Here is a 21,501-nt window from a genome sequence, read left to right on the forward strand (position 1 = left end):
GCGATAAGAGTCCCGTCGGCAAAAATGAGGAAAGCAAAAGCAGAAGGTTTGTTAACACCTTTAAAGGGCAAGACAACAGCACAGAAAGAAAATATTCTTCGAGGCTTAGCTCAAAACGGTATTCCCCTTCCTGAAGGGCAAACTAAGTCTGAAAAAAAAATTATTAATAAGGTAAGGGCCGATCTCGGATTACCGCCGGAACCAAAAACTTCAACTGAAAAAACTAAATACAACAAAGCATTCGCTTCTGGCATTATAACTCCATTAGAAGGGAAAACGCCCCAACAGAAAGAAGACATACTAAGGAAACAAGCTGAACTTGGTATACCTCTGCCCCAAGGAAGGACAGCATCAGAAAAGGCCCTTATAGCAAAAATTCAAGAGACTGTAAGACCACCGTCAGCGATAAGAGTCCCTTCGGAAAAAATGAGGAAAGCAAAGGCTGAGGGATTGTTAACACCGTTAAAAGGCAAGACAGCAGCACAGAAGGAAAATATTCTTCGAGGTTTAGCTCAAAACGGTATTCCCCTTCCGGAAGCCAAAACCAAATCTGAAAGAAAAATAATAGACAAGGTAAGAGCTGATCTTGGATTACCCCCCGAACCAAGAACTTCAGGTGAAAAAAGCGCATACAAAAAAGCTTTAGTAGCAGGTATAATAACGCCATTAGAAGGGAAAACGCCCCAAGAGAAAGAAGACATACTAAGAAAACAAGCGGAGATGGGAGTTATACTCCCACAAGGACGCACGCCTTCTGAAAAAGCTATCATAGCTAAAATTCAACAAACCGTTAAGCCGCATCCAGAATTAGAAGAAGCTTTTCCAACAGGGAATCTAGCAGAAAAAGAGAAAGCTTTAAAAAATCTAGTAGTACAAGGCAAAAATTTGCCAGCTGCCAGAACACCATCAGAAGAAAAAATTCTAAATAAAGTTCGACGTGACCTAGGTTTACCTCCTGAACCAAAATCTCGATCGGAAAGGGAACGATATAACCAAGCAATGGCAGCAGGTATAATAGAGCCATTGGATGGTAAAACTAGGCCTCAGAAAGAAAGAATTCTTCAAGCGCAAGCTGATATGGGTATTCCTTTACCGGTAGGTCGAACAGCATCAGAAAAGGCTTTAATTAAGGATATAAAATCAGGTAAGAGAAAGCGAGCTAAATCATTACCACCAGCGGAGTTAAAAAAATTGGAAACAAAAACAGCTAAAAAAATGAAGGAAGGAAAAGGGCCAAGCGATGAATGTATATGTGATATACTTACACCAGAAACAGAAAAAATTGCTATCAAGTCACGCGTACCATCAGAAAAAATTCGAAAAGCTAAAGAAGCTGGCTTACTGACGCCACTTGAAGGTAAATCTGCAAAGGATAAGGAGAGGATACTTAAAAGTCTGGCTAAAGAAGGACTACCATTACCTGAACCTAAAACTGTGTCTGAAAAAAAATTAATAGATAAAATAAAAACTGAAATGGGTATACCTGTTACAGCAATTACTTCGGAAAAATTGCGTAAAGCAAAAGCAGCGGGCTTAATGACACCTTTAACAGGTAAGTCACCAAAAGAAAAAGAAAGAATAGTTAGAAGCTTAGCAAAAGAAGGACTTCCGTTACCTGAACCAAAAACTGCTTCTGAAAAGAAGTTAATAGAGAAAGTAAAAACAGAAATGGGTATGCCCCCAGCAGTCCCTTCTGAAAAACTCCGTAAAGCCAAAGAAGCTGGCTTACTTACACCCCTGAAAGGTAAAACTACAAAAGAACAAGAGAGGATTGTAAAAGGTTTGTTAAAAGAAGGGTTACCCTTGCCTGAGGCAAAGACTGCGTCGGAAAAACAACTTATATCAAGAATAAAAAAAGACTTGGGTATTCCCGTAGGTGGGATAACATCCGAAAGGCTTCGAAAAGCGAAAGCAGCAGGTTTAATAACACCTTTAGAGGGAAAACCAAAAGCTCATAAAGAAAAAATATTAAGAGGAAGAGTTGCAGCAGGTTTGCCATTACCGGAAGGAGTAACTGCGTCAGATAAAGAATTAATAAAGAAAATAAAAGCGGAAACTGGATACATAACACCACTTCCTTCTAAAAGTAAATCAATGGTACCAAAAATTCCATCAGAAAAAATAAAAGCTGCAAAAGCAGCTGGTCTTTTAACTCCATTAACTGGGAAATCTGATGCTCAGAAAGAGAAAATCTTAAAGGGTTTAGCATTACATGGCATCCCTCTTCCTAAAGGAGAAACACCTTCAGAAAGAAAGGTTATTGCTAAAGTGCGTAAAGATTTAGGTCTTCCATCAGAGCCTCAAACACCATCTTTAAAAGAAAAATTTCGCCTAGCACATGAAATGGGTATTATGACTCCTCTTGAAGGAAAGACACCATCACAAAAAGAAAGAATCTTAAGAAAACAAGCTGAAATGGGAATTCCCCTACCAGAAGGTAGAACGGCTTCGGAAAAAGAGCTTATTAAGAAAGTAAAGACAACAACAGTTAAACCAATACCTTCTGAAAAGTTACGCAAAGCCAAAGAAGCGGGATTACTAACACCACTTCAAGGAAAATCTCAAAAAGAAAAGGAAAAAATATTGAAGGGATTAGCGAAGGCTGGTTTACCATTACCTGAAGGAAAGACGGCATCTGAAAAGCAATTAATTAGAACAGTAAAAGCAGATATGGGTATACCTCTAGGCGGAATATCATCAAGTAAACTTCGTAAAGCATTAGCAGAAGGTTTAATTACACCTTTTGAAGGAAAGTCGCCAGCTCAAAAAGAAAAACTATTAAAAGGAAGAGTACAAGCAGGATTACCTTTACCTGAAGGTGTTTCACCATCCGATAAGGCTCTAATCAAAAAAATTAAAGCTGAAACAGGATATGTGACACCCCAGACAGAAAAATTAAAACGTGTAAGCGAAGTAGCTTTTCCGAAAGGACCTTCAGCCGAAAGAGAAAAAGTTTTAAAAAACTTAGTTATGCAAGGGAAACGTTTACCAGAAGCAAAAACACCTTCTGAAGACAAAATACTAAATAAAGTTAGACGTGATCTAGGTTTACCACCCATACCCAAATCACAAGTAGAAAGAGATAATTATAACCAAGCAATAGCCGCAGGTATTATAGTACCATTGGAAGGTAAAACAAAGCCCCAAAAGGAAAAAATTCTACAAACCCAAGCTGATATGGGAATTCCATTACCAGAGGGCCGAACAGCATCAGAGAAGGCTTTAATTAAGGACATTAAATCCGGTAAAAGAAAGCGAGCGAAATTATTACCACCAGAAGAATTAAAAAAATTGGAAACAAAAACAGCTAAAAAAATGAAGGAAGGAAAAGGGCCAAGCGATGAATGTATATGTGATATACTTACACCGGAAGCAGAAAAAATTGCTATTAAGTCACGCGTACCATCAGAGAAAATTCGAAAAGCTAAAGAAGCTGGCTTACTGACGCCACTTGAAGGTAAATCTGCAAAGGATAAGGAGAGGATACTTAAAAGTCTGGCTAAAGAAGGACTACCATTACCTGAACCTAAAACTGTGTCTGAAAAAAAATTAATAGATAAAATAAAAACTGAAATGGGTATACCTGTTACAGCAATTACTTCGGAAAAAATGCGTAAAGCACGAGCAGCTGGATTATTAACTCCAATAACAGGAAAATCAGATGGTGAAAAAGAAAGAATTTTAACAGGATTAGCTAAAAATGGAATTCCATTGCCAAAGGCACAAACGTCATCTGAAAAAAAAATTATAGAAAAAGTACGAAAGGATCTCGGCTTACCACCGGAACCAAAAACATCATCGATAAGACGGAAATATGATCAAGCCCATGAAGCTGGTATAATAACTCCACTTGAAGGAAAAACCATGGCTCAGAAAGAAAAAATTTTAACAGAACAAGCTAAAATGGGATTACCTTTGCCAGAAGGGCGTACACCGTCTGAAAAAGATCTGATTAATCGAATACGTAAAAGTGTGCCAAAGAAGAAATCTGAAATAATTGGGGAAATAGGCGGCATCCCAATTACAGCTTCTAAAAGAGAAGCTTTCCAGAAAGCGAAAAAGGAGGGCTTATTAACACCTTTGAAGGGAAAGTCAATCGCTGAAAAAGAAAAAATTGTTAGAGGATTAGCGGATGCTGGTTTGCCCTTACCGGAAGGAAAAACACCATCGGAAAAAGTGTTGATACAAAAAGTTCGCACTGCTTTGGGCCTTCCTCCTGAACCCACACCTTCTGAAAGACAAGGTAAAATTAAAACAAAATCGAAAAAAATTGGTGTCGATAGAGCTAAAAAGAGTGAAGTAGCAATTGGTGTTGGTAAATCTAAAATAGGCATAAAAGAAGAGTTTCAGGATATTATAAAAACCACTACTTGTGACCGTGGTTGTGGTTGTGATCGAAAAAAAATAAGGTTTAAACATAGTTATGTAAAAATACGAGTTACATCTCCGGATATATCATCGTTATGCCCTTGTCCTGACGAATGCGTACCGGGAGTAAAAGGTGGTGTATTCACTGATAATGAAGGTATAAAAGTCACAGTAGGTCAAGTAAGTGCAGCGCCTTCATATACTTCCAAAGAATATATTAAGACTGAGAGTACTAAATTGGAGATTAAATACCAAAACGACAAAGCTAAATTTTCTTCTATTTCAAGTGAATCAATCAAAATGAAATCAAAAAATCAATTAAAACATACTAGCAATTATAGTGAAAGCTTAAGTGAAACTTATATTTTTATTAAATCATCGGATGAATCAAATGATTCAAAACTAAGTATTGATATATCAACAGTTATAGGTGCTTTTGAATCCACACTTTTTTCTTCGTCTTCTAATAAAAGCATACTTTCAAAATCAATAAGCATTATATCCATCACAGTCTCAAATTGTTCATCAAATTCTGCATATCTAATTGAAAGAACTTTGGACTATTCTTCACAATCAGATGAGAGTATAACAGACTTGGACATTATTGATCAAGTGAAACATTATGGGATTGCAAGGTATGGTTTTGTACATATAATAATAATTGATTAGTGATTATTAATATTGTTTTCAATAGATTCAATTCTAGTCATTGCATTCAAACGAAGCGTCGGTTTAAGGGCGGATCTGGAATCGTATCATCTCTATATGAGGATCATGACCGCTGCTGCCGGGTTAGGGTTAATAGGGTTTTACTTTTAATTTTTATTGGTACTGTTACAAACAAATCAGTCAATTAAACGTCTGAATTATTAATAAACAGATATAATCCATACAATTTAAAGTTTGACTGTGTGGCCACCCGACTCGAATGCTAGTATGCTCCTATATTCTTTTGTACCTATTTAACTAATGAAATTTTATGATGGAACATTTAAAAAATAAAATTTGTTACAGAATGCATTCCACGACGTTCGACACTGATTTAGATACCGATTTAGGATCCAATAACATTCTTAATGACCATCCAACAATACAGAGATTATCTACTATAAATAATATTTATAATTGTGCATGTAAGACGACTCATCCCAATTTAGCGAGTATAATAAGTAAAATATTATCTCAGCAAGCTTTAAGTGAAAACTCATCGCTTTATGTTCTGCTTCCAACATCATCAGAAAACAGTTCTACCCGTGTATATTGCAACAGTGAAGTTAGTTCAACAATTTGCATTCAGCTTTCTGAAAAACCTGTAACCAGCAAGGGATGTTTTGACAATAGCTACCATAGTAAGTTTTCCTTGGAAGTTAATATAATTTCATTCAGTTTGATCAAGCAAGCCACATTGAAGCAAACCAAAGATTGCTACCAATTCTTAGTTATTGGAGTTACTACTTCTGTTTATTGTATTAAGTATTTTTTTAAAAGTCATATAGATTATAGGTATTTTAGATCTTACGAACGACTACGCAGTAAACAAGAAAACCTTGTACCTGTATGTACCCCTCACACATTAAAATCGATTTTTGTTTAGTTTTTGTAATTTAAATTGTTTTAATTAGTAATTGTTACTTTTTAAGTTGGTCTTGTTTAATAATTGTTTTGATTAATTAAGTGATTGTCACATTAAAAATTGTATTTTGTAGTTATTATACCAATGTATGCTGTAAGCTGCAGCAATAATGTAGTATCTCCCAGTATAATTTTAGCATATTTCTCATATTTTAAGGTGAATTTCTACAAAGTAAACCGAAAAAGTTATATGGCTTCAAGATATCTGCAAAAGGCAGAAACAGATTAACTGAAAGGCACAGAGTTCCGGGAGAACTAGTAACCATTAAGCCAGATGTACTTAAGATGAAGGGATGTATAGAAATTTCTACTGACACTACTGAAGATCGGCCCTGTTGTTGTGATATCGTTAATGAAAAGCCTTTACAAAAAACAGAAATGACAAATGTAATATCAGAATTAGTGATTCCTTTCATCAATAATGATGCCTTATCACAAGGTAAAGGTTTTAGAGATTAACCTATTTTGAAGTCCAAAACAATTTTTTTTATATTCGTTTAGTCCGGAATCGAGCCCCGGAACAATTTCTTTTTATACAAAGCCAATGACGATTTAAATCCAAGTATTTTTACAAAGAAATAGTGAAATATAGTATGCGTAATAATAATGTCTCTATTTTTCGTAATTAAGAAGTAATTATTTTAGTGTCAAAAGAAAGGTCATTGCTGAAATGTAGATTACTAGTCTAGTCGACAAGTTGAAAATGGAACAAAATAGAGATACTACTCTTAAAATTATGTGCGATAGCTCATTGGATCCGGAATGACGTCTAGAAAAATGTGCTAAAAGCGTGTATTAGCACCTAAAAAATTGCAAAAGTTATAGACCATTAAAGATGAAAAAATAATGGCATTTAGTTTTTTGCCAATATTTAATAAACTATTAATATTTAAGAAATTTCAAATAAAGATTCTGAAAGAGGAGGAAATTTCTAATAAAAAACTCCTGACTCCCAGAACTCTATCTCCATTATTTAAAATGTTAATTTAACGCTGAAAATAGGTCTGCGGTTGACATTTTTAGGATTCGCGCGTGGCGTCAAAAGCGACTACGGCACATTAATTAATTTATTTAAGGTATTGAATATTTTTTTTTAAATTTGAAAAAATTATGGTGTGTTCTGAACACTATAATTAATTTATTCCCGTTGAAAATTTTACTTAAAGTTAATTTTTCAACAAGTAAAATAATTGTTAACTAACGAAATTTTCTCGAACGACCGCCTTAATTGTAAGTGAAAAAAAATGTTTAAATAATGGTCGTAAAAATATTTCGCTTCGTAGAGCCTTTCTTACATACATACTTAACAAGATCGTGCCATAAAAGTTAAAAAAATATTTATACTTTGTTTATAATAATTTTTTTACTTAAACAAAAACTTAAAAATCCATGTAATGATGTTAAAAAATTTTTTTTTTTCTAAATCATCATATAATCGTTTTTTTAATAATACAAGATATTTATTGATTTGCAAAAAAAAAAAAAATCCCGCCATTTGTTGATAAATTTTTTTTAAACAAATTGATTAAATCAATATTTAAAAAAAAAAATTTAACACAACTTTATTACATTAAAAATTGTATGATTTAAAAAAAAAATTTTTCCTTAATAACAATTTTTAATTGTTTATAATCGTTTTTTTAAATTTTCTATTGTTTAAATAATTAGTTAAGAAATTTTTTTTTTCCTAAAAATCATAATTGGCAGTCTTCTATAAAGTAACAGAAAAAAAAATTTTTTAATCAACAATTCTATTGTTTATTAACTTACCAATTTGTTATAAACAAATATTCAACTTTTGTTTTATTTTTTTTCTAAAACTTCTAAATTCTAAAATTTCTTAACTAATTATTTAAACAATAGAAAATTAAAAAAAACGATTATAAACAATCAAAAATTGTTATTAAGGAAAAAAATTTTTTTTTTAAATCATAAAATTTTTAATGTAATAAAGTTGTGTTAAATTTTTTTTAAAAAATATTGATTTAATCAATTTGTTTAAAAAAAAATTATCAACAAATGGCGGAAATTTTTTTTTTTTGCAAATCAATAAATATCTTGTATTAATAAAAAAACGATTATATGATGATTTAGAAAAAAAAAAATTTTTTTAACATCATTACATGGATTTTTAAGTTTTTGTTTAAGTAAAAAAATTATTATAAACAAAGTATAAATATTTTTTTAACTTTTATGGCACGATCTTGTTAAGTATGTATGTAAGAAAGGCTCTACGAAGTGAAATATTTTTACGACCATTATTTAAACATTTTTTTTCACTTACAATTAAGACGGTCGTTGGAGAAAATTTCGTTAGTTAACAATTATTTAACTTGTTGAAAAATTAACTTTAAGTAAAATTTTCAACGGGAATAAATTAATTATAGTGTTCAGAACACACCATAATTTTTTCAAATTTAAAAAAAAATATTCAATACCTTAAATAAATGAATTAATGTGCCGTAGTCGCTTTTGACGCCACGCGCGAATCCTAAAAATGTCAACCGCAGACCTATTTTCAGCGTTAAATTAACATTATAAATAATGGAGATAGAGTTCTGGGAGTCAGGAGTTTTTTATTAGAAATTTCCTCCTCTTTCAGAATCTTTATTTGAAATTTCTTAAATATTAATAATTTATTAAATATTGGCAAAAAACTAAATGCCATTATTTTTTCATCTTTAATGGTCTATAACTTTTGCAATTTTTTATGTGCTAATACACGCTTTTAGCACATTTTTCTAGACGTCATTCCGGATCCAATGAGCTATCGCACATAATTTTAAGAGTAGTATCTCTATTTTGTTCCATTTTCAACTTGTCGACTAGACTATACACTACTGACGTATACGATCCACGATTGTGTATCACATCTTATATATAGTTAACATAATTAATCTCTGTACTATAAAATAAATTACTGTAAATCTTTTTGAATAAATAAATAATAATAGTCACGTTACTTTTAGGGTTAAATCGTGAAAATTATGAATGCTGTCATGAAATGATAAGAAAGAAGGATATCTCATATAGAACAAAAAACTTGGGTCCTAATCAAACACCAGTACGACTTTGTAAAACACCATCTTGTGGCAATTTTTCTGCACCTCCTACACAACATATTCCAAATTCGCCATTAAATTCAAATTTAAATCAAATACCAACTTCTAGTAAACAATGCGAATGCAATTTTGAACAACTTAAAGAAATTTTAGAAAAAATTGGAAGAGATCTTGCCTCAAAGTCTTGTGGTACTTCCACTGAAAGAATTGACACTAAAGTGGTTAAACCGATTATGAGTAAGTATTGTTAAGTCTTGTCCTTACTGAAAATGAGTTTAAGAATAATGTGGAACTGCTGCTCTTTATAAAAGTAATTTTATTTTCAAAGATCAGAGAACCATATTTAACTTGGATCATAAAGGGAAAACTTACGGTTTAAAATTTTTCAGAAAACCCAAATCTTCAACAGTCATCTAAAAGCCAGGATTGCATATCCTGTGGTTCTCGCAGTAAAGAAGAATTAAAAAGGCAATGTCCTTGTGAGCGACACGCATCAAAAAGTAAAAATTTGGAAAAACATACACCGCCAAGACCTATCTATGAAATTAACTCAAACCCTGACTTTAATGAGAAGAAAAAGAACAAAAAGAAAGATAAAAAACATATTTGTGAATGTCCTCCATTACCTCAAGAAGAATTCGACCCAATGGTTTTGATTGATGAAGACCAAATAAGAAGAATGAAATCAGATTTAACCCAAAACATGTCTGGATTCAAAATAATTAGCGTACCAAAAGTGCCCGAACCAGAAATGAGTTTTGAAGAAGCTTTAAGTTATGTTATACAAAGCGATCGAGATAAATATGGAAAACTGTTCTGTCTATGTAACGAAAAGCATGGACAAAAGAAAAAAGCAGATTGTGAATGCCCTCCTGACGTTGTGCCTGAAAAGAGCCTCGAAGAACTTAAAGGAATTAAGCTTCACATAGGCGGTAAGGGTTCTTCCTCAAGAGGATTAAGTGGTATATTATGTTTTCAACTCATAGATGACTAAAATTTCATATGTTTAAGTTCTATCATCCGCCATCGTGTTCATGTTTACTGCACTTGTTCTGTTGTGTTAATCCTAAATTATTCTATGGTATATTATGAATAAACATTGAGTTCGTAACTTCGTTTCTGTTAAAAAAAATGTTTTTAGTAGTAGTGAAGAATGGTATGCTTGTGGCGACAGCGGTTTCCGTATATATACTATGGCCTATAAATAGGGTTTACTAATCTAACTTCAGAGATTTATTAATAGGTGAAACAACAAACTCCACGCTAGGCAGTTCGAGTTCGACAATAATATAAATTACGTTAACTTATTATGTATTTTTTAAGGATTGTCCTTTGACGCTCGGTGATTTCAGTAAGAATAAAAAAGTGCACAGAGCTTTATTACATATGGATAAGATACAATTATAACAAATAACAGTAACATATTTAACCTATACAGTACAATAACTACTCTAGAAATGGAAAAAAAAATATCCATACAAAGTAATTAACTGGATTCCTTGAGTACCTACTGTTTAACTTGATCTACTATTGTTGATTTAACCATATTTGATATAATGAATCTAAAGCATTTTAAAGGAGTCGGCCTACAAAGCGAAACATTGACAAGTAGTAGACGAGTTTAGTAAAATGAATTTAAAAAAACACCTTAAACACATTTCATAGGAGCAATATATAAAACCTTAGGAAAGAGTTAAGAACTATCTATCCAAATAATCAAGCTACTAACAAATACAATAACAAGAATAATAACATATATAATAATATTAACATTAGCTAAATTTACGTTTTTGATAGGACAACAGAATCGGTAAATATCGATTTTTACATTTTTACTGATCAGGAATGTTATATGGCCAAGTATTTCCTTCGATCACTTCAACGTCTGGTATGAAGTCATCGTCATGAATGATTTGTTCTTGATCCGTTATAGTAAAGTCGGGAGAATCTGCTGTGGTTATTTGTTCATCTTCATCAACGTCATGAGAGTCTTCAGACTCTTCCGCGTCTTCATTGCCTTAAATAATTATGTAGATTGTAACGAAATAAGTAGTAGAAGCACACTTTTGTGTAAGATAGTTTCTTGTATTAAAAGCGAACATTTAGAAAATCTTCACGTAATATTTTCTTACAATATGCGGGTAATCAAATACAAGAGAAGTGAATATATTCAGGTATATATCTTAGAAAATCGATCATATATCATTTATCTTCATATATAAATGTAAAAGCTTAATAGCGTGTTTTGTGTATTATTTTTATTACAAGTCATTGGTATTGTCATTATGTTACCAACTTACCAGCCTCATACTCGGTCTCTACTTCCTCTACTGGTTCGGATTCGGGCTTCTGCACCGGAGCAAGTTTTACACAACGTTTCGTATGTGAGGTCAACTAGAAAAAGATGATGTTGTTATTATTCTTATTTTATTATTAAATTAAAAAACCAACGTACTTCTTTACGTACGCTAATTCACAATGCAAATAAAGGACAAAACCTTGAATGATGTATACTTAAATCGTGTATTTATTTGAAAGTAAAACCAACATTTAAAATAGGAAAAGTATTTTTAAGGGTTACACCAGTGTGAATAAAAATGCATAAACTTTTGACGCTGTATATATTATGTCGCAGCCAACTACTTAATTAGCCGTTTAATTAACAGCTTTTAACTAACGGCTAGATGTTTAGCCATTTGATCAAATATCTAGGCAAATGATTTCGATCGATGACGTTTCATTACTAGCCTAACCTGTTGACTGTTAATTATAATTTAATTTCACTTTCTGCCACTCTCAAACTTTAAACGAAACTCTTCAAGCTGTCAATATGGCTTCGGCAAACCACAACTTTGATGATGTTTTCCATAGTTTCTTTAAAAATAACAAGTACAATGGATATGTGTAGTGACAATAATAATGTGAATTTCACTCAAGCAATTTAATTTTAAAAGAAATATTACGAGTATTTATGTCATATGTTTCATCTTTTTTAATTCAGCCAAATAATGACTATAGTACGAATGGCCTAAGCATTAGCCAGCCAGTTTATATGTAAAAAATGCTATATAACAAACGCTACGGCTGAATATCTTTCAGGTCGGTTAGTTTTTGGTAGTTATACGGCGCCGTTTAGTTAAAAGGCTAGGCTATTAATTGAACGGCTAATTAAGCTAGTTGGCTGCGACATATATAAAAACACAAAGATATTACTTGTGTTTCCTTTTTTGAAAAATCTGATATTTAAATGATTTCCCGCGTTTACTGTCTTATTTTGCATAATAATGACCTACGGTCGTTATAATATATCCATAGAAACAATGATATATCTTCTAGGATATGAGGCAAAGAGTGCAACTGGGGAAACCATTAAAGCAAATATCGATAAATAGGTAGTGGTAGTACAATACGTTCGTAAAATTAAACGTTCACTTGTTTAGGTATACGTATTAGGCCCTAGTACTTGTTGTAATGGCCGTCATTGAAATTGCATACAGTGACAGCGCCGATTCGGTCGGTCTATATAAAAAGGACGCAACGTCCGTTAAAAAATAAATGGCCGCAAAAATGTGTTACCAGATGTATATCATAAAAATATATATTACAACTGTATTTCGCTTTATACAATATTTTGTTAGTAAAAAAATATAGAATATAAGTAAAAATATATATTGTAAAAGTGTTATTTTTTTTACTGGTAATAATGTTAATTTCTTTAGTAGAATATAATATTTTGTATTAATCTGTAGTAGTGACGCTATATTGCGTATACTAGGTCTAGATACCAGGCCATAAAATAATATTTCGTATTCTTATTATCACAAATTCCTGATTATCGATTACAGTATTCAAAGGTGCATTGCTTGAAACTATTTGTAAATTATTTTCTTACAAATAGTTTTGTGTGTCTATCTATTTCCTTACCGAGCGCTGATGTGCTTGTTCTAGCTTTGTTAATTCTGCGTCTTCATCACAAGGATTATCCGCGTTAAACCACTCCGGAAATGTGAAATGAGGCCTCAAGACTGGAAATGGTAAATCCATTCTTAAATACACGTCAATACTTGTCCCAAAGGTAGGGTGTGACCGTAATTCCAATAAAGACGTTGTTACGAACTCGTAGGTAAACCCTGACAATTGCATTTATTGATTTTGAAATGCTGAGCGTACCTATCTATAGATGTTTTACCAATATCGCCTAGCAAACATAGACCTAGGCATGCGCGACCTGTATGCGCAATACATGAATCACAAACCACAGACGATAAATGACGAAAACTGAACGAGGGCTAAAATACAGACGTAAGAACAAAAAACGGGTTAACTAAAATCCCAAAGCCCAATTTTGTTGGATACACAACTTATTCTTTTAAGGAATTTATATCGATAAAATTTTTGAAACTGTGTTTTAAAAGCTGTGACAGTGATCATATTTTTTTATTAAAAGGGGCGATCCGTTGACCTCACAGGTCATGTTACTTTCGCACATATGAATGAATAAAATTGCAATTATTGTTGTTATGGCCCTGGGTCCAGAGCATATAAATACCGGACCAATCATTGTAATCAGATGTATCCTGAAGTTCCTTAAATAGATTTGAACTTTAAAGTTGAATTTATCAATTGATATCATAAAAATAGTGCGTGTTATTTTTTTGAATTTCCGATTCGATTATTTTTGAATAGCGTTTGTATACTGTTTTATTTCTTTTTATCTGGATTGTTTTTTTGAAAAACAATTGTTATTTTCATTGTTTAGAGTATTCCAAGTGGGTCCAGAATTTCAGTTGGTATATACAATATTCGTCGTAGAAACCGCCAAAACACGGTTAGTGGAAATTTTGATGTGAAAATTTAAGCCTCCTTTCGTAAATTATTTCTGGTAGAGATTATCGTTCTAGATGAAAATACATTTAAATTTGACATGTAACTTCTAAATTTCATAGAAAAAAAATCGAGTCTTACAAATTTGGAAAAATATAAATAAATTTTGAGTTTTGGAAAATGGATAGTGATACAATTTTAGATCGCATAGCGCGCACATTCGAAGACGTGAAGAACATTGTAAGAAATAAGCACTCATGCGAAAGATTGCCAAATTTAAAGAAAGATATTCAATATTTACAAACAGAACTCAGCGTATTAGGTAAAGAAAATCATGCTCAGTTCATAAGATCTTTAGCTATGGAAGCATATTTAGCGCTATTAACAGCTAAATCTTTGCCAATATCCCTAATAGAGAAACGAAACATTCTTCAGACGGCTTTTGATAAAATAAAGCCTCATGCCTTTCGTGAAGAGTGTTTATTTATACTACTTAGAATACAAAATTTGCTTTGTTATTATCTCATACAACTGGATCAAACATCTTTAGCACGAGAAATTCTGGAAAGCATAGAAGAGCTATATGACAAAATAAACGACTGCAAGCCAGATACATTTATAGATGCTGAAGATTTATTTACCATCGAACCAATTAATAAAATCAAACGAATAAATCCCGAAAAGATTGATAAAGTAATAACCAATAATTTACAGATGCAAGCCTTTCTATATAACAAATTAAATGTTCCTAACAAATATACATTGTACAATCATTTGGTATTGAGGAGACAGTTAGAAATGAAGGAAGGTACTCCTCAAGACTGGGCTCTTAGAACTGCGAGGTTAGGTAATTTCTTTACATATCTTAACAAACTATGCCATGCCAGACATCATCTGTGTGCAGCATACCATGTTTTGCGTACCTGTCACGACAATTGTAAGTTAATGCCTGAAGAATTTGTTATTCAGAAAGCCGATTTCGAAATGAATTTTCTTGAATTAAGCCACCATTGGGTAAAATATGGTTTGGCACTCTTTAATATTTCACGAAAAAAACTTTTATCCAAATATTTTATGCAACCCCCTTCAAAATCTGATCTTTGGAAGAATATGAATATCCTTGAAGAGCACACTGAAAATACTAAAGTTCCCGAGGAAAACGAAAAAGATAGTGGCGCCGAGAAAAACGCAAATGGAGATTATTCTAATGATAACATTTTCACATTTCCATCGTTAGATCTAAAAGACATTGAAAAAAGAGTTCCAGTGGACATAATTAAGACTTCGGAAGATGCTCGGGTACTTTTTGCTTTCGTACATAAATGGCTGATGAGAGCCAAGCATTACTATGACTTTGAACAACATCCTTCGCAATATATATCGTGTTCCTTACAGTTAGCAGAACTTTATGAGCATTTAGCGTTCTTCGAAAAAAACATTGATAATCAATACAGCATTCAAAAAAGAAGGGCAGATGTATTGGAAGCATTAAATTCCTTATTGAAAACTTGTGACAATGTGATGTCAGTTCAGATAGACGTTATCCGAGAATTGTCTCAAGTACAGTTAGAGCTCATGGCGTTAAATCTACAAAAGTTGTGGCGCGAGGAGTCACAAACCAACATCATTAATTTAAATACCGACGCAGATTCCATAATTAATTCTTTGGATTCAGAGTCAACTAAAACTTTGACTGAAAAAACATTAAATACTAGCTCTAAAAATGTTTTTCTGAGAAAAATGGAAGCTGCAACATCCCTTAATGGCCGTCTATTTAGATTGAGTGGACAACTGAATGCAAAAACTCCGTCAGAATTGAGTCTTGCCATAGATCTCAAGAATTAATTTTTGAAAACACTTTGTTACCTTTCGTAATAATTTTGTAAATTAATTGGTGAACTTTAAATGAATTTCATATTTGTCCATTGTTTATAGAATGTTACGTAATAGGTCTGACTGTTACAAGGATATACACATTCAGGCTACATTTCAGAAAGTCTTACCTTCGTATTTTTTCACTGTAATTAATAAAGTAATAGCATGTTTACATAGCAACCATTAAAAAATTTAGTACTTGTTTTCTACCTATATGGAGAGTTATTTCAATGAAATATACTATTATATATACATTCAAAGGCAATATAATTAAAACACTTCATCATGTATATTAAATTTAATATAATTGATTTGCTTTTACAACGTGATAAGGATTTCAAGGCGGTCCCTACCATGGCGTATTTAGGGCAGTTCCGCTAACTTTATCAGTACGTAATAGAAAATGGCTCGAAATTCACCATTTAAACTAAGGGCCATACCTCACCGAGATGCCTGGTACTTAGCGGGGAGCGGGAGGGAAGTGTCGCGCGGTCGGCAGCAACCGCTTGTAGCGGTCCGTTCATGGTGGGTCTGGCAGCTCTAAGCAGTAGACCGCACGGCGAAACTCGACCGCAGAGCGACTGCTCCGACCGCTCAGGAACTGCTCGAGCGGTCCGTGTATTGCTGATATGAATTTAGTATGGAAACTGCAGATCGCCGTGCGGCGACCGCTCTAGAGCTGTCGGTCTCAGCTGCAATATGCGGTCCGTCTATGGCCAGCGTAACGCCGTAAATAATAATAATAATAATTTTATTATTATTTTATTGCTAATTTTATTATAATTTATTTTTGAGTCGAGACAGAACTGTATGCATTGGCGACGCGATTTGGCGACTCAGTCTGGCGACGCAGGGCCGCTAGACGTAGCCACGGTGAAGTCGCTGGCCACGTCGCCATAGCATCTCGGTGAGGTATGGCCCTATGTGGTGGATTTCTTGGGTCAAATATTTTTATTAATAATTAGTATTGCCGGCAAATTTATCCAGTGAAGGACCGCTATAAGACCCACAAGTATATCGTATATACATCACTACGTTAAATTGTATACAAAATTTATATCAAACATTATAAAACATGTTTAGTGTATATTTAATCTAACCGATAAGTATAAGCCATTTGCTGATAATTTTGCTTGAAAAATAAATAATAATAATTTTCTAATAAATTTACGTTTTTACGTACGCAATTCTTAGGCAAGTTAAGTATTTTCTACTGTTACTGGAAGTCATCGTGGATGTGGTGTTAAACGTTGAACAAGTATAATAAAAGTTAAGGTCCACTACTATTTAAGTAACTATTGTTTTATGGGAGCCTTAACAAAAAAGCAACTGTAAACGTTTTTTTTATACAAAATATGGTAAAAGTTACAAAAAGCATGAGATATTTTGCCTTCTGGGTTTTCAAAATATCTTCAAAACCCGGAAACTCACTTAAATGTGCGTGAATTTCTTCTTATTTTATAACCTGACCAATCGTACCATCCTATTATAAATGCCAAATATGTTATCGTAGAGGCTATATTTTAATTCTTCTGCTGTGATAAGCGTATTTAAAAAAATTATGCTTCACCTCTCCAGAATACAATGTTATACACCCTTATACAACTAAAAAACAACACTATAAAATCAAACTGTTCATTAAATTTGCGTTAAATCGAAACTAATACATAACAATATATTTATACCCTGTAACTTAAAATTATTAACAAATTTATACATTATAAAATTAAAGAAAGAAGAAATATTTAAAAATAGCATAGTAAGGGAATTATTAGGTTTCGGACACCGAGAGCAACCATCTTGATTATTAATTTATAATAAAAAGTTCGCGGACAAATAAATAAATAATAAATGTAATTTATAAATTGTTACGCGATGGAAGTATTACTATTTATTACTCTTTATTTTCTTACAACCACCTATACAACCTTTAAATGCAAGAATGTGTTTGTTCACCTAAGTTTTTGTTGGAAACCCAGCTGAAAGGCAAGAATGATGTGTAGACTATCTTTACCTAATTATTAAACTCACAAGAGGCTGTAGGTAAAAGTGGAATACAGCCTTATTTGCCACAATACTTTCAAACCACACTAAATAACTCATCTAAACAAATAAATAAACAATAACAAAAAGAAAAACAATACTTTTTTATTACCTACTATAAATTGGAATGATTTGAAGTTAAAGTACAAAGCACATTAAAAGCATATGCTTTAATATAATACTCACATGTATTTCATGGCCTAGACTAGATGCTAGAAATTGTTTATTAAAATTACATATATCTAATAGCCCAATAATATTTATACTTTGATATTTCATTTAATGATGTCTTTGTAAATGTATCGATTTATAAAAAAATATGTCACTCTTAAGGCAACCAACAATAAATTAATATTGTAAAAGGCATTCCTTATTCTTATATTGATGGAGATGCTATACTGTATTAGGGGATTTCAATATACGATCATATTAAAAATATTTTCTTCATGGTATAATATGCTTTAAATACAATCTATATCACTAAAATAGTTTCATTGCCAGTGGGAATAAATATTATTCGCAAACGATTCACCTGTGATGCTTTTAACTACCATCTCGCCTCTGCATGATTTCATATATGACTAGACTACTGTCTATATCACTTTCATCGCTAGCTTCTTGCCATTTCTGATTTTCTAACAATGGTTCACTCCTTTCTTTCGCCTTAGGTGCTCTAGTCTTACCGATATTTACAAAATCGTCATCTTCTAAGATGCGAACTGTACCAGCCACTCTTTTAATTACCAAAACCTTGTGTATTATATGTCCACTGATACCCATTAAGCAGACAACCAAACCAACAACATTTATGGGGCTTAGTTGGTCGCCACTCACTTCTACCGCTAAGACTAGAATACACAATTCCTGAAATTAAAGTACAAATTGATTAGGATATTTTATCCTAATTTTGATTGTGTACAGTTAAGGTAAACTATATGCCTCTATGAAGTATAGCTTCAATGAAATAGCTTCAATCTAAATGAGGGGTTCATAAAAAAGGAAATTTGTGTTATTTAGATTGTTCAAAGGCCGAGTCCTTATAAACAAAATTTAGTTAAATATTGTAATAAAATAATTGATACACTTTCATTAAAATATGTGAGTAACTTACCTTAATTATACCAGCAATTGATAGAGTCAGACTAGATGTGTATGTTACAACAAGAAATTCACTAATTTCCATTGCAAATGCTATGGTTGCTCCAACTGTAACTTTAAGTACAGTTGGAAACAATTCTGCGGGTGCCAGCGCAATTACTTTTTCAAAACACTTGAATCCTGGAAAAATTAAAGTGTAATATAATGATTATGATACTATTTGAATTACAGACAAGATCAATAAAAACCTGATTTTTGTTACCAATCAAAAAACAATTTTGTTTGAATTAGTATAAAGACAAAAATTAATAACGCCATCAGATTTTATAAATTAATAATTATCAAATATATTGTTTGAAAATACTTTTGTTTTAGATAAGTATAGATTTTCTTTCTCATATTTTATCTTATTTGGTGAAATAAATAAATCTACATTATCTAGAATCTAGTAGATTGAAAACAATATATTATTGATGAAAAAATACACAAATATTCAGATAAACTTCTGAGAATATAGTACATATTACAAATTTAGACATAAAATAGATTAAGAGTATGTAATATTCACCTTCAAAAGCAAGCATAAACGGAAGTAGAGAAAAGAACATCCAAGGTTGAACATGAAATACCATATCTACTGGGTTATGTAAGCCAAGTTTAGATTTCTGCATGAGGAGCTGAGCGAATGTCCAACGTAGACCCCCAGCAAAAGACGCCAGGAGTAGGAAATCAAAACCCATCAAGTTAAATTGTGTTGCATTGTACGTAAACATGATGAGTCCAGTTGCAATAGTTAGTACGATCCCAACTAGTGACCATGACTGAAAAAGAATTTCCAGTTATAAGAAAACAGTATATGATGAGGAGTTCGTATATCTATGAAACTAATGATTCAATCTCTTTTATACTATTCTTATATTTTTTTTGAAAATTCTAAAAAAACCTATTACCAAACCAATACCATATTTATAAAATTATGTTATAAATTTAGTTTATTTACTATTCAAACTAATTTTTATTTATGTAATTGATTTCTGATTTATCTGTTAAAGATCTGGGCATCTACATCAAAGTTTTAATCCTTTGATTTTTAATTTAGTATAATAAAATATTATATTACTTAAAGATAAGATTACTTTACAATGAGTACAAAACCAATATGATTAAAATATTGAATAATATATTGTTAAAAATTCATACCTTCTTTTCAAGACCTAGCAGTATAGCAAATCCAAGAATAAAAATTATAGTTGTTGACTTTGTCATAGTATATAGGGATATGGTAACTAGCTCCAGAGCCCAATTAGAAAATCCAACATCAATCCCACTTGCTAGGCCTGTAGGTCCTACAGATCTAAGGCAGGTGATAAATGGAAGAACAAGTTGTGGTTGACCAGTAATGATTCCAACCACAAATCGGACACACACAGATAAAAGCCACTTTACTATTAAGTGATACATAACAACTGTAAGCGGAAAATGAAAATCCTGAAAATAAAAATATAAGAAATTTATAAGTGAAACCTTGATTATGGTAACTGTAAATATGTCACATACTGAAATAAATCATATTATGTGGAATTTTATCTTTTAACCAATAATTATCTAAATACATATTTTAATGTATTTATATAAAACTCATGAATTTAAAAGTAAAGGGAAGTAAAGATATTGATAAAAACTATGAAATTGATGGTACAAACCTTTAAAAGCCATCTCTGATAAAATGTAAGGCCAATTGATAAAGAAAAATATAATAAAATCAAACCCAGAGACAGAAGCCCCTTTTGGAAACACACATCAGACCATTTTCCTCTGGGTTTGCTTTCCAATATACTTTCATCTAGTTCAGAATTCACCGGCAGCTGTTGATATTTAGGAACCGTCATGGTGTTAGCAGCCAATAGCAGATTAATTTGCTACGTAACTACATAGCTGATAGTCTATTTATGACTTATATTTTATTGATTCGACACAAATTTAAAAAATATATGTTGGCTGTTTACACAAAATCAAAAAAATCTACTATTTACTTTAAAATATGTGTAGGTACCGGATTCCAAGTACTCAATTTTGCATTGAATGACTGTATCAATTTACAACTATAAATTTTTATCTAAAGCAATAACATATGGCTATTTTTAGTTATTTCCATTCTTTGAATCAAAGAGTATAAAAAAAATATAGCATTAAAAACATAAGAACAACGACGTGTCTCTCGACTAACTTTTTTACATTGTCAACGTCAAAAACCAAATGCCACATTTCAAGTGACAAAGAGTAAACTGTAGCCAGTAATCCAGTATGGCTACAAAATCATCTTATTATAGTGAAGATGCCTTAACACTAGTGTATGTAGGAAGACGAAAACTAAATTTGTATGAAAATGATAATTCGTATAGACACTGAGTAGCTCATTTCTAAAATTGCGTTCCGTTTGCGAAAAAATGGGAATCTGACTAGTTATTGACGTAGTTTGATTACTAACTACTAAACCGCTCGCCGCTTGGCATATCAATGCCGGTTTCCTGGCGTCGTTCCTGTTTTTATTGAAATGCTTGTGGATACCCTTTTTTAGAATTTTATTGCAAATAACTTA

At 32.1% G+C, this 21,501-nt stretch overlaps 3 protein-coding genes across 5 annotated transcripts; 2 read left to right on the forward strand and 1 right to left on the reverse strand.

Moving 5' to 3' along the window:
* The first annotated feature begins 18 nt into the window (after positions 1-18).
* Positions 19-10,229, forward strand: LOC125062371. Its single transcript, XM_047668240.1, has 5 exons — positions 19-5,003; positions 5,383-5,717; positions 6,158-6,439; positions 8,970-9,299; positions 9,452-10,229. The coding sequence occupies exons 1-5, from the start codon at positions 25-27 to the stop codon at positions 10,054-10,056; spliced, it is 6,531 nt and encodes a 2,176-aa protein (XP_047524196.1). The 5' UTR covers positions 19-24; the 3' UTR covers positions 10,057-10,229.
* A 195-nt stretch (positions 10,230-10,424) lies between these two features.
* LOC125062374 (solute carrier family 35 member C2) lies at positions 10,425-21,121 on the reverse strand. Of its 3 annotated transcripts, XR_007119253.1 has the most exons (7): positions 20,606-21,121; positions 20,103-20,390; positions 19,471-19,723; positions 18,916-19,082; positions 18,337-18,668; positions 11,363-11,456; positions 10,425-11,079 (listed from the first exon to the last, which is right to left on the reverse strand). XR_007119253.1 is itself a non-coding variant. In XM_047668243.1 (5 exons), the coding sequence occupies exons 1-5, from the start codon at positions 20,789-20,791 to the stop codon at positions 18,348-18,350; spliced, it is 1,215 nt and encodes a 404-aa protein (XP_047524199.1). In that variant the 5' UTR covers positions 20,792-21,121; the 3' UTR covers positions 16,045-18,347. The 3 variants fall into 3 exon arrangements, 2 of the variants coding, with proteins under 2 accessions (XP_047524200.1, XP_047524199.1); XM_047668243.1 differs by lacking the exons at positions 10,425-11,079; positions 11,363-11,456 and having other exon boundaries at positions 16,045-18,668; XM_047668244.1 differs by lacking the exons at positions 18,337-18,668; positions 18,916-19,082; positions 19,471-19,723; positions 20,103-20,390; positions 20,606-21,121 and adding an exon at positions 12,987-13,305.
* Positions 13,977-15,994, forward strand: LOC125062373 (KIF-binding protein-like). Its single transcript, XM_047668242.1, has one exon. It carries the CDS (start codon positions 14,067-14,069, stop codon positions 15,729-15,731), a length of 1,665 nt encoding a protein of 554 aa, XP_047524198.1. The 5' UTR covers positions 13,977-14,066; the 3' UTR covers positions 15,732-15,994.
* Positions 21,122-21,501: the final 380 nt, after the last annotated feature.

Source organism: Pieris napi, chromosome Z (genome assembly GCF_905475465.1).
Source record: "Pieris napi chromosome Z, ilPieNapi1.2, whole genome shotgun sequence".
Taxonomy (NCBI): Eukaryota; Metazoa; Arthropoda; class Insecta; order Lepidoptera; family Pieridae; genus Pieris; species Pieris napi.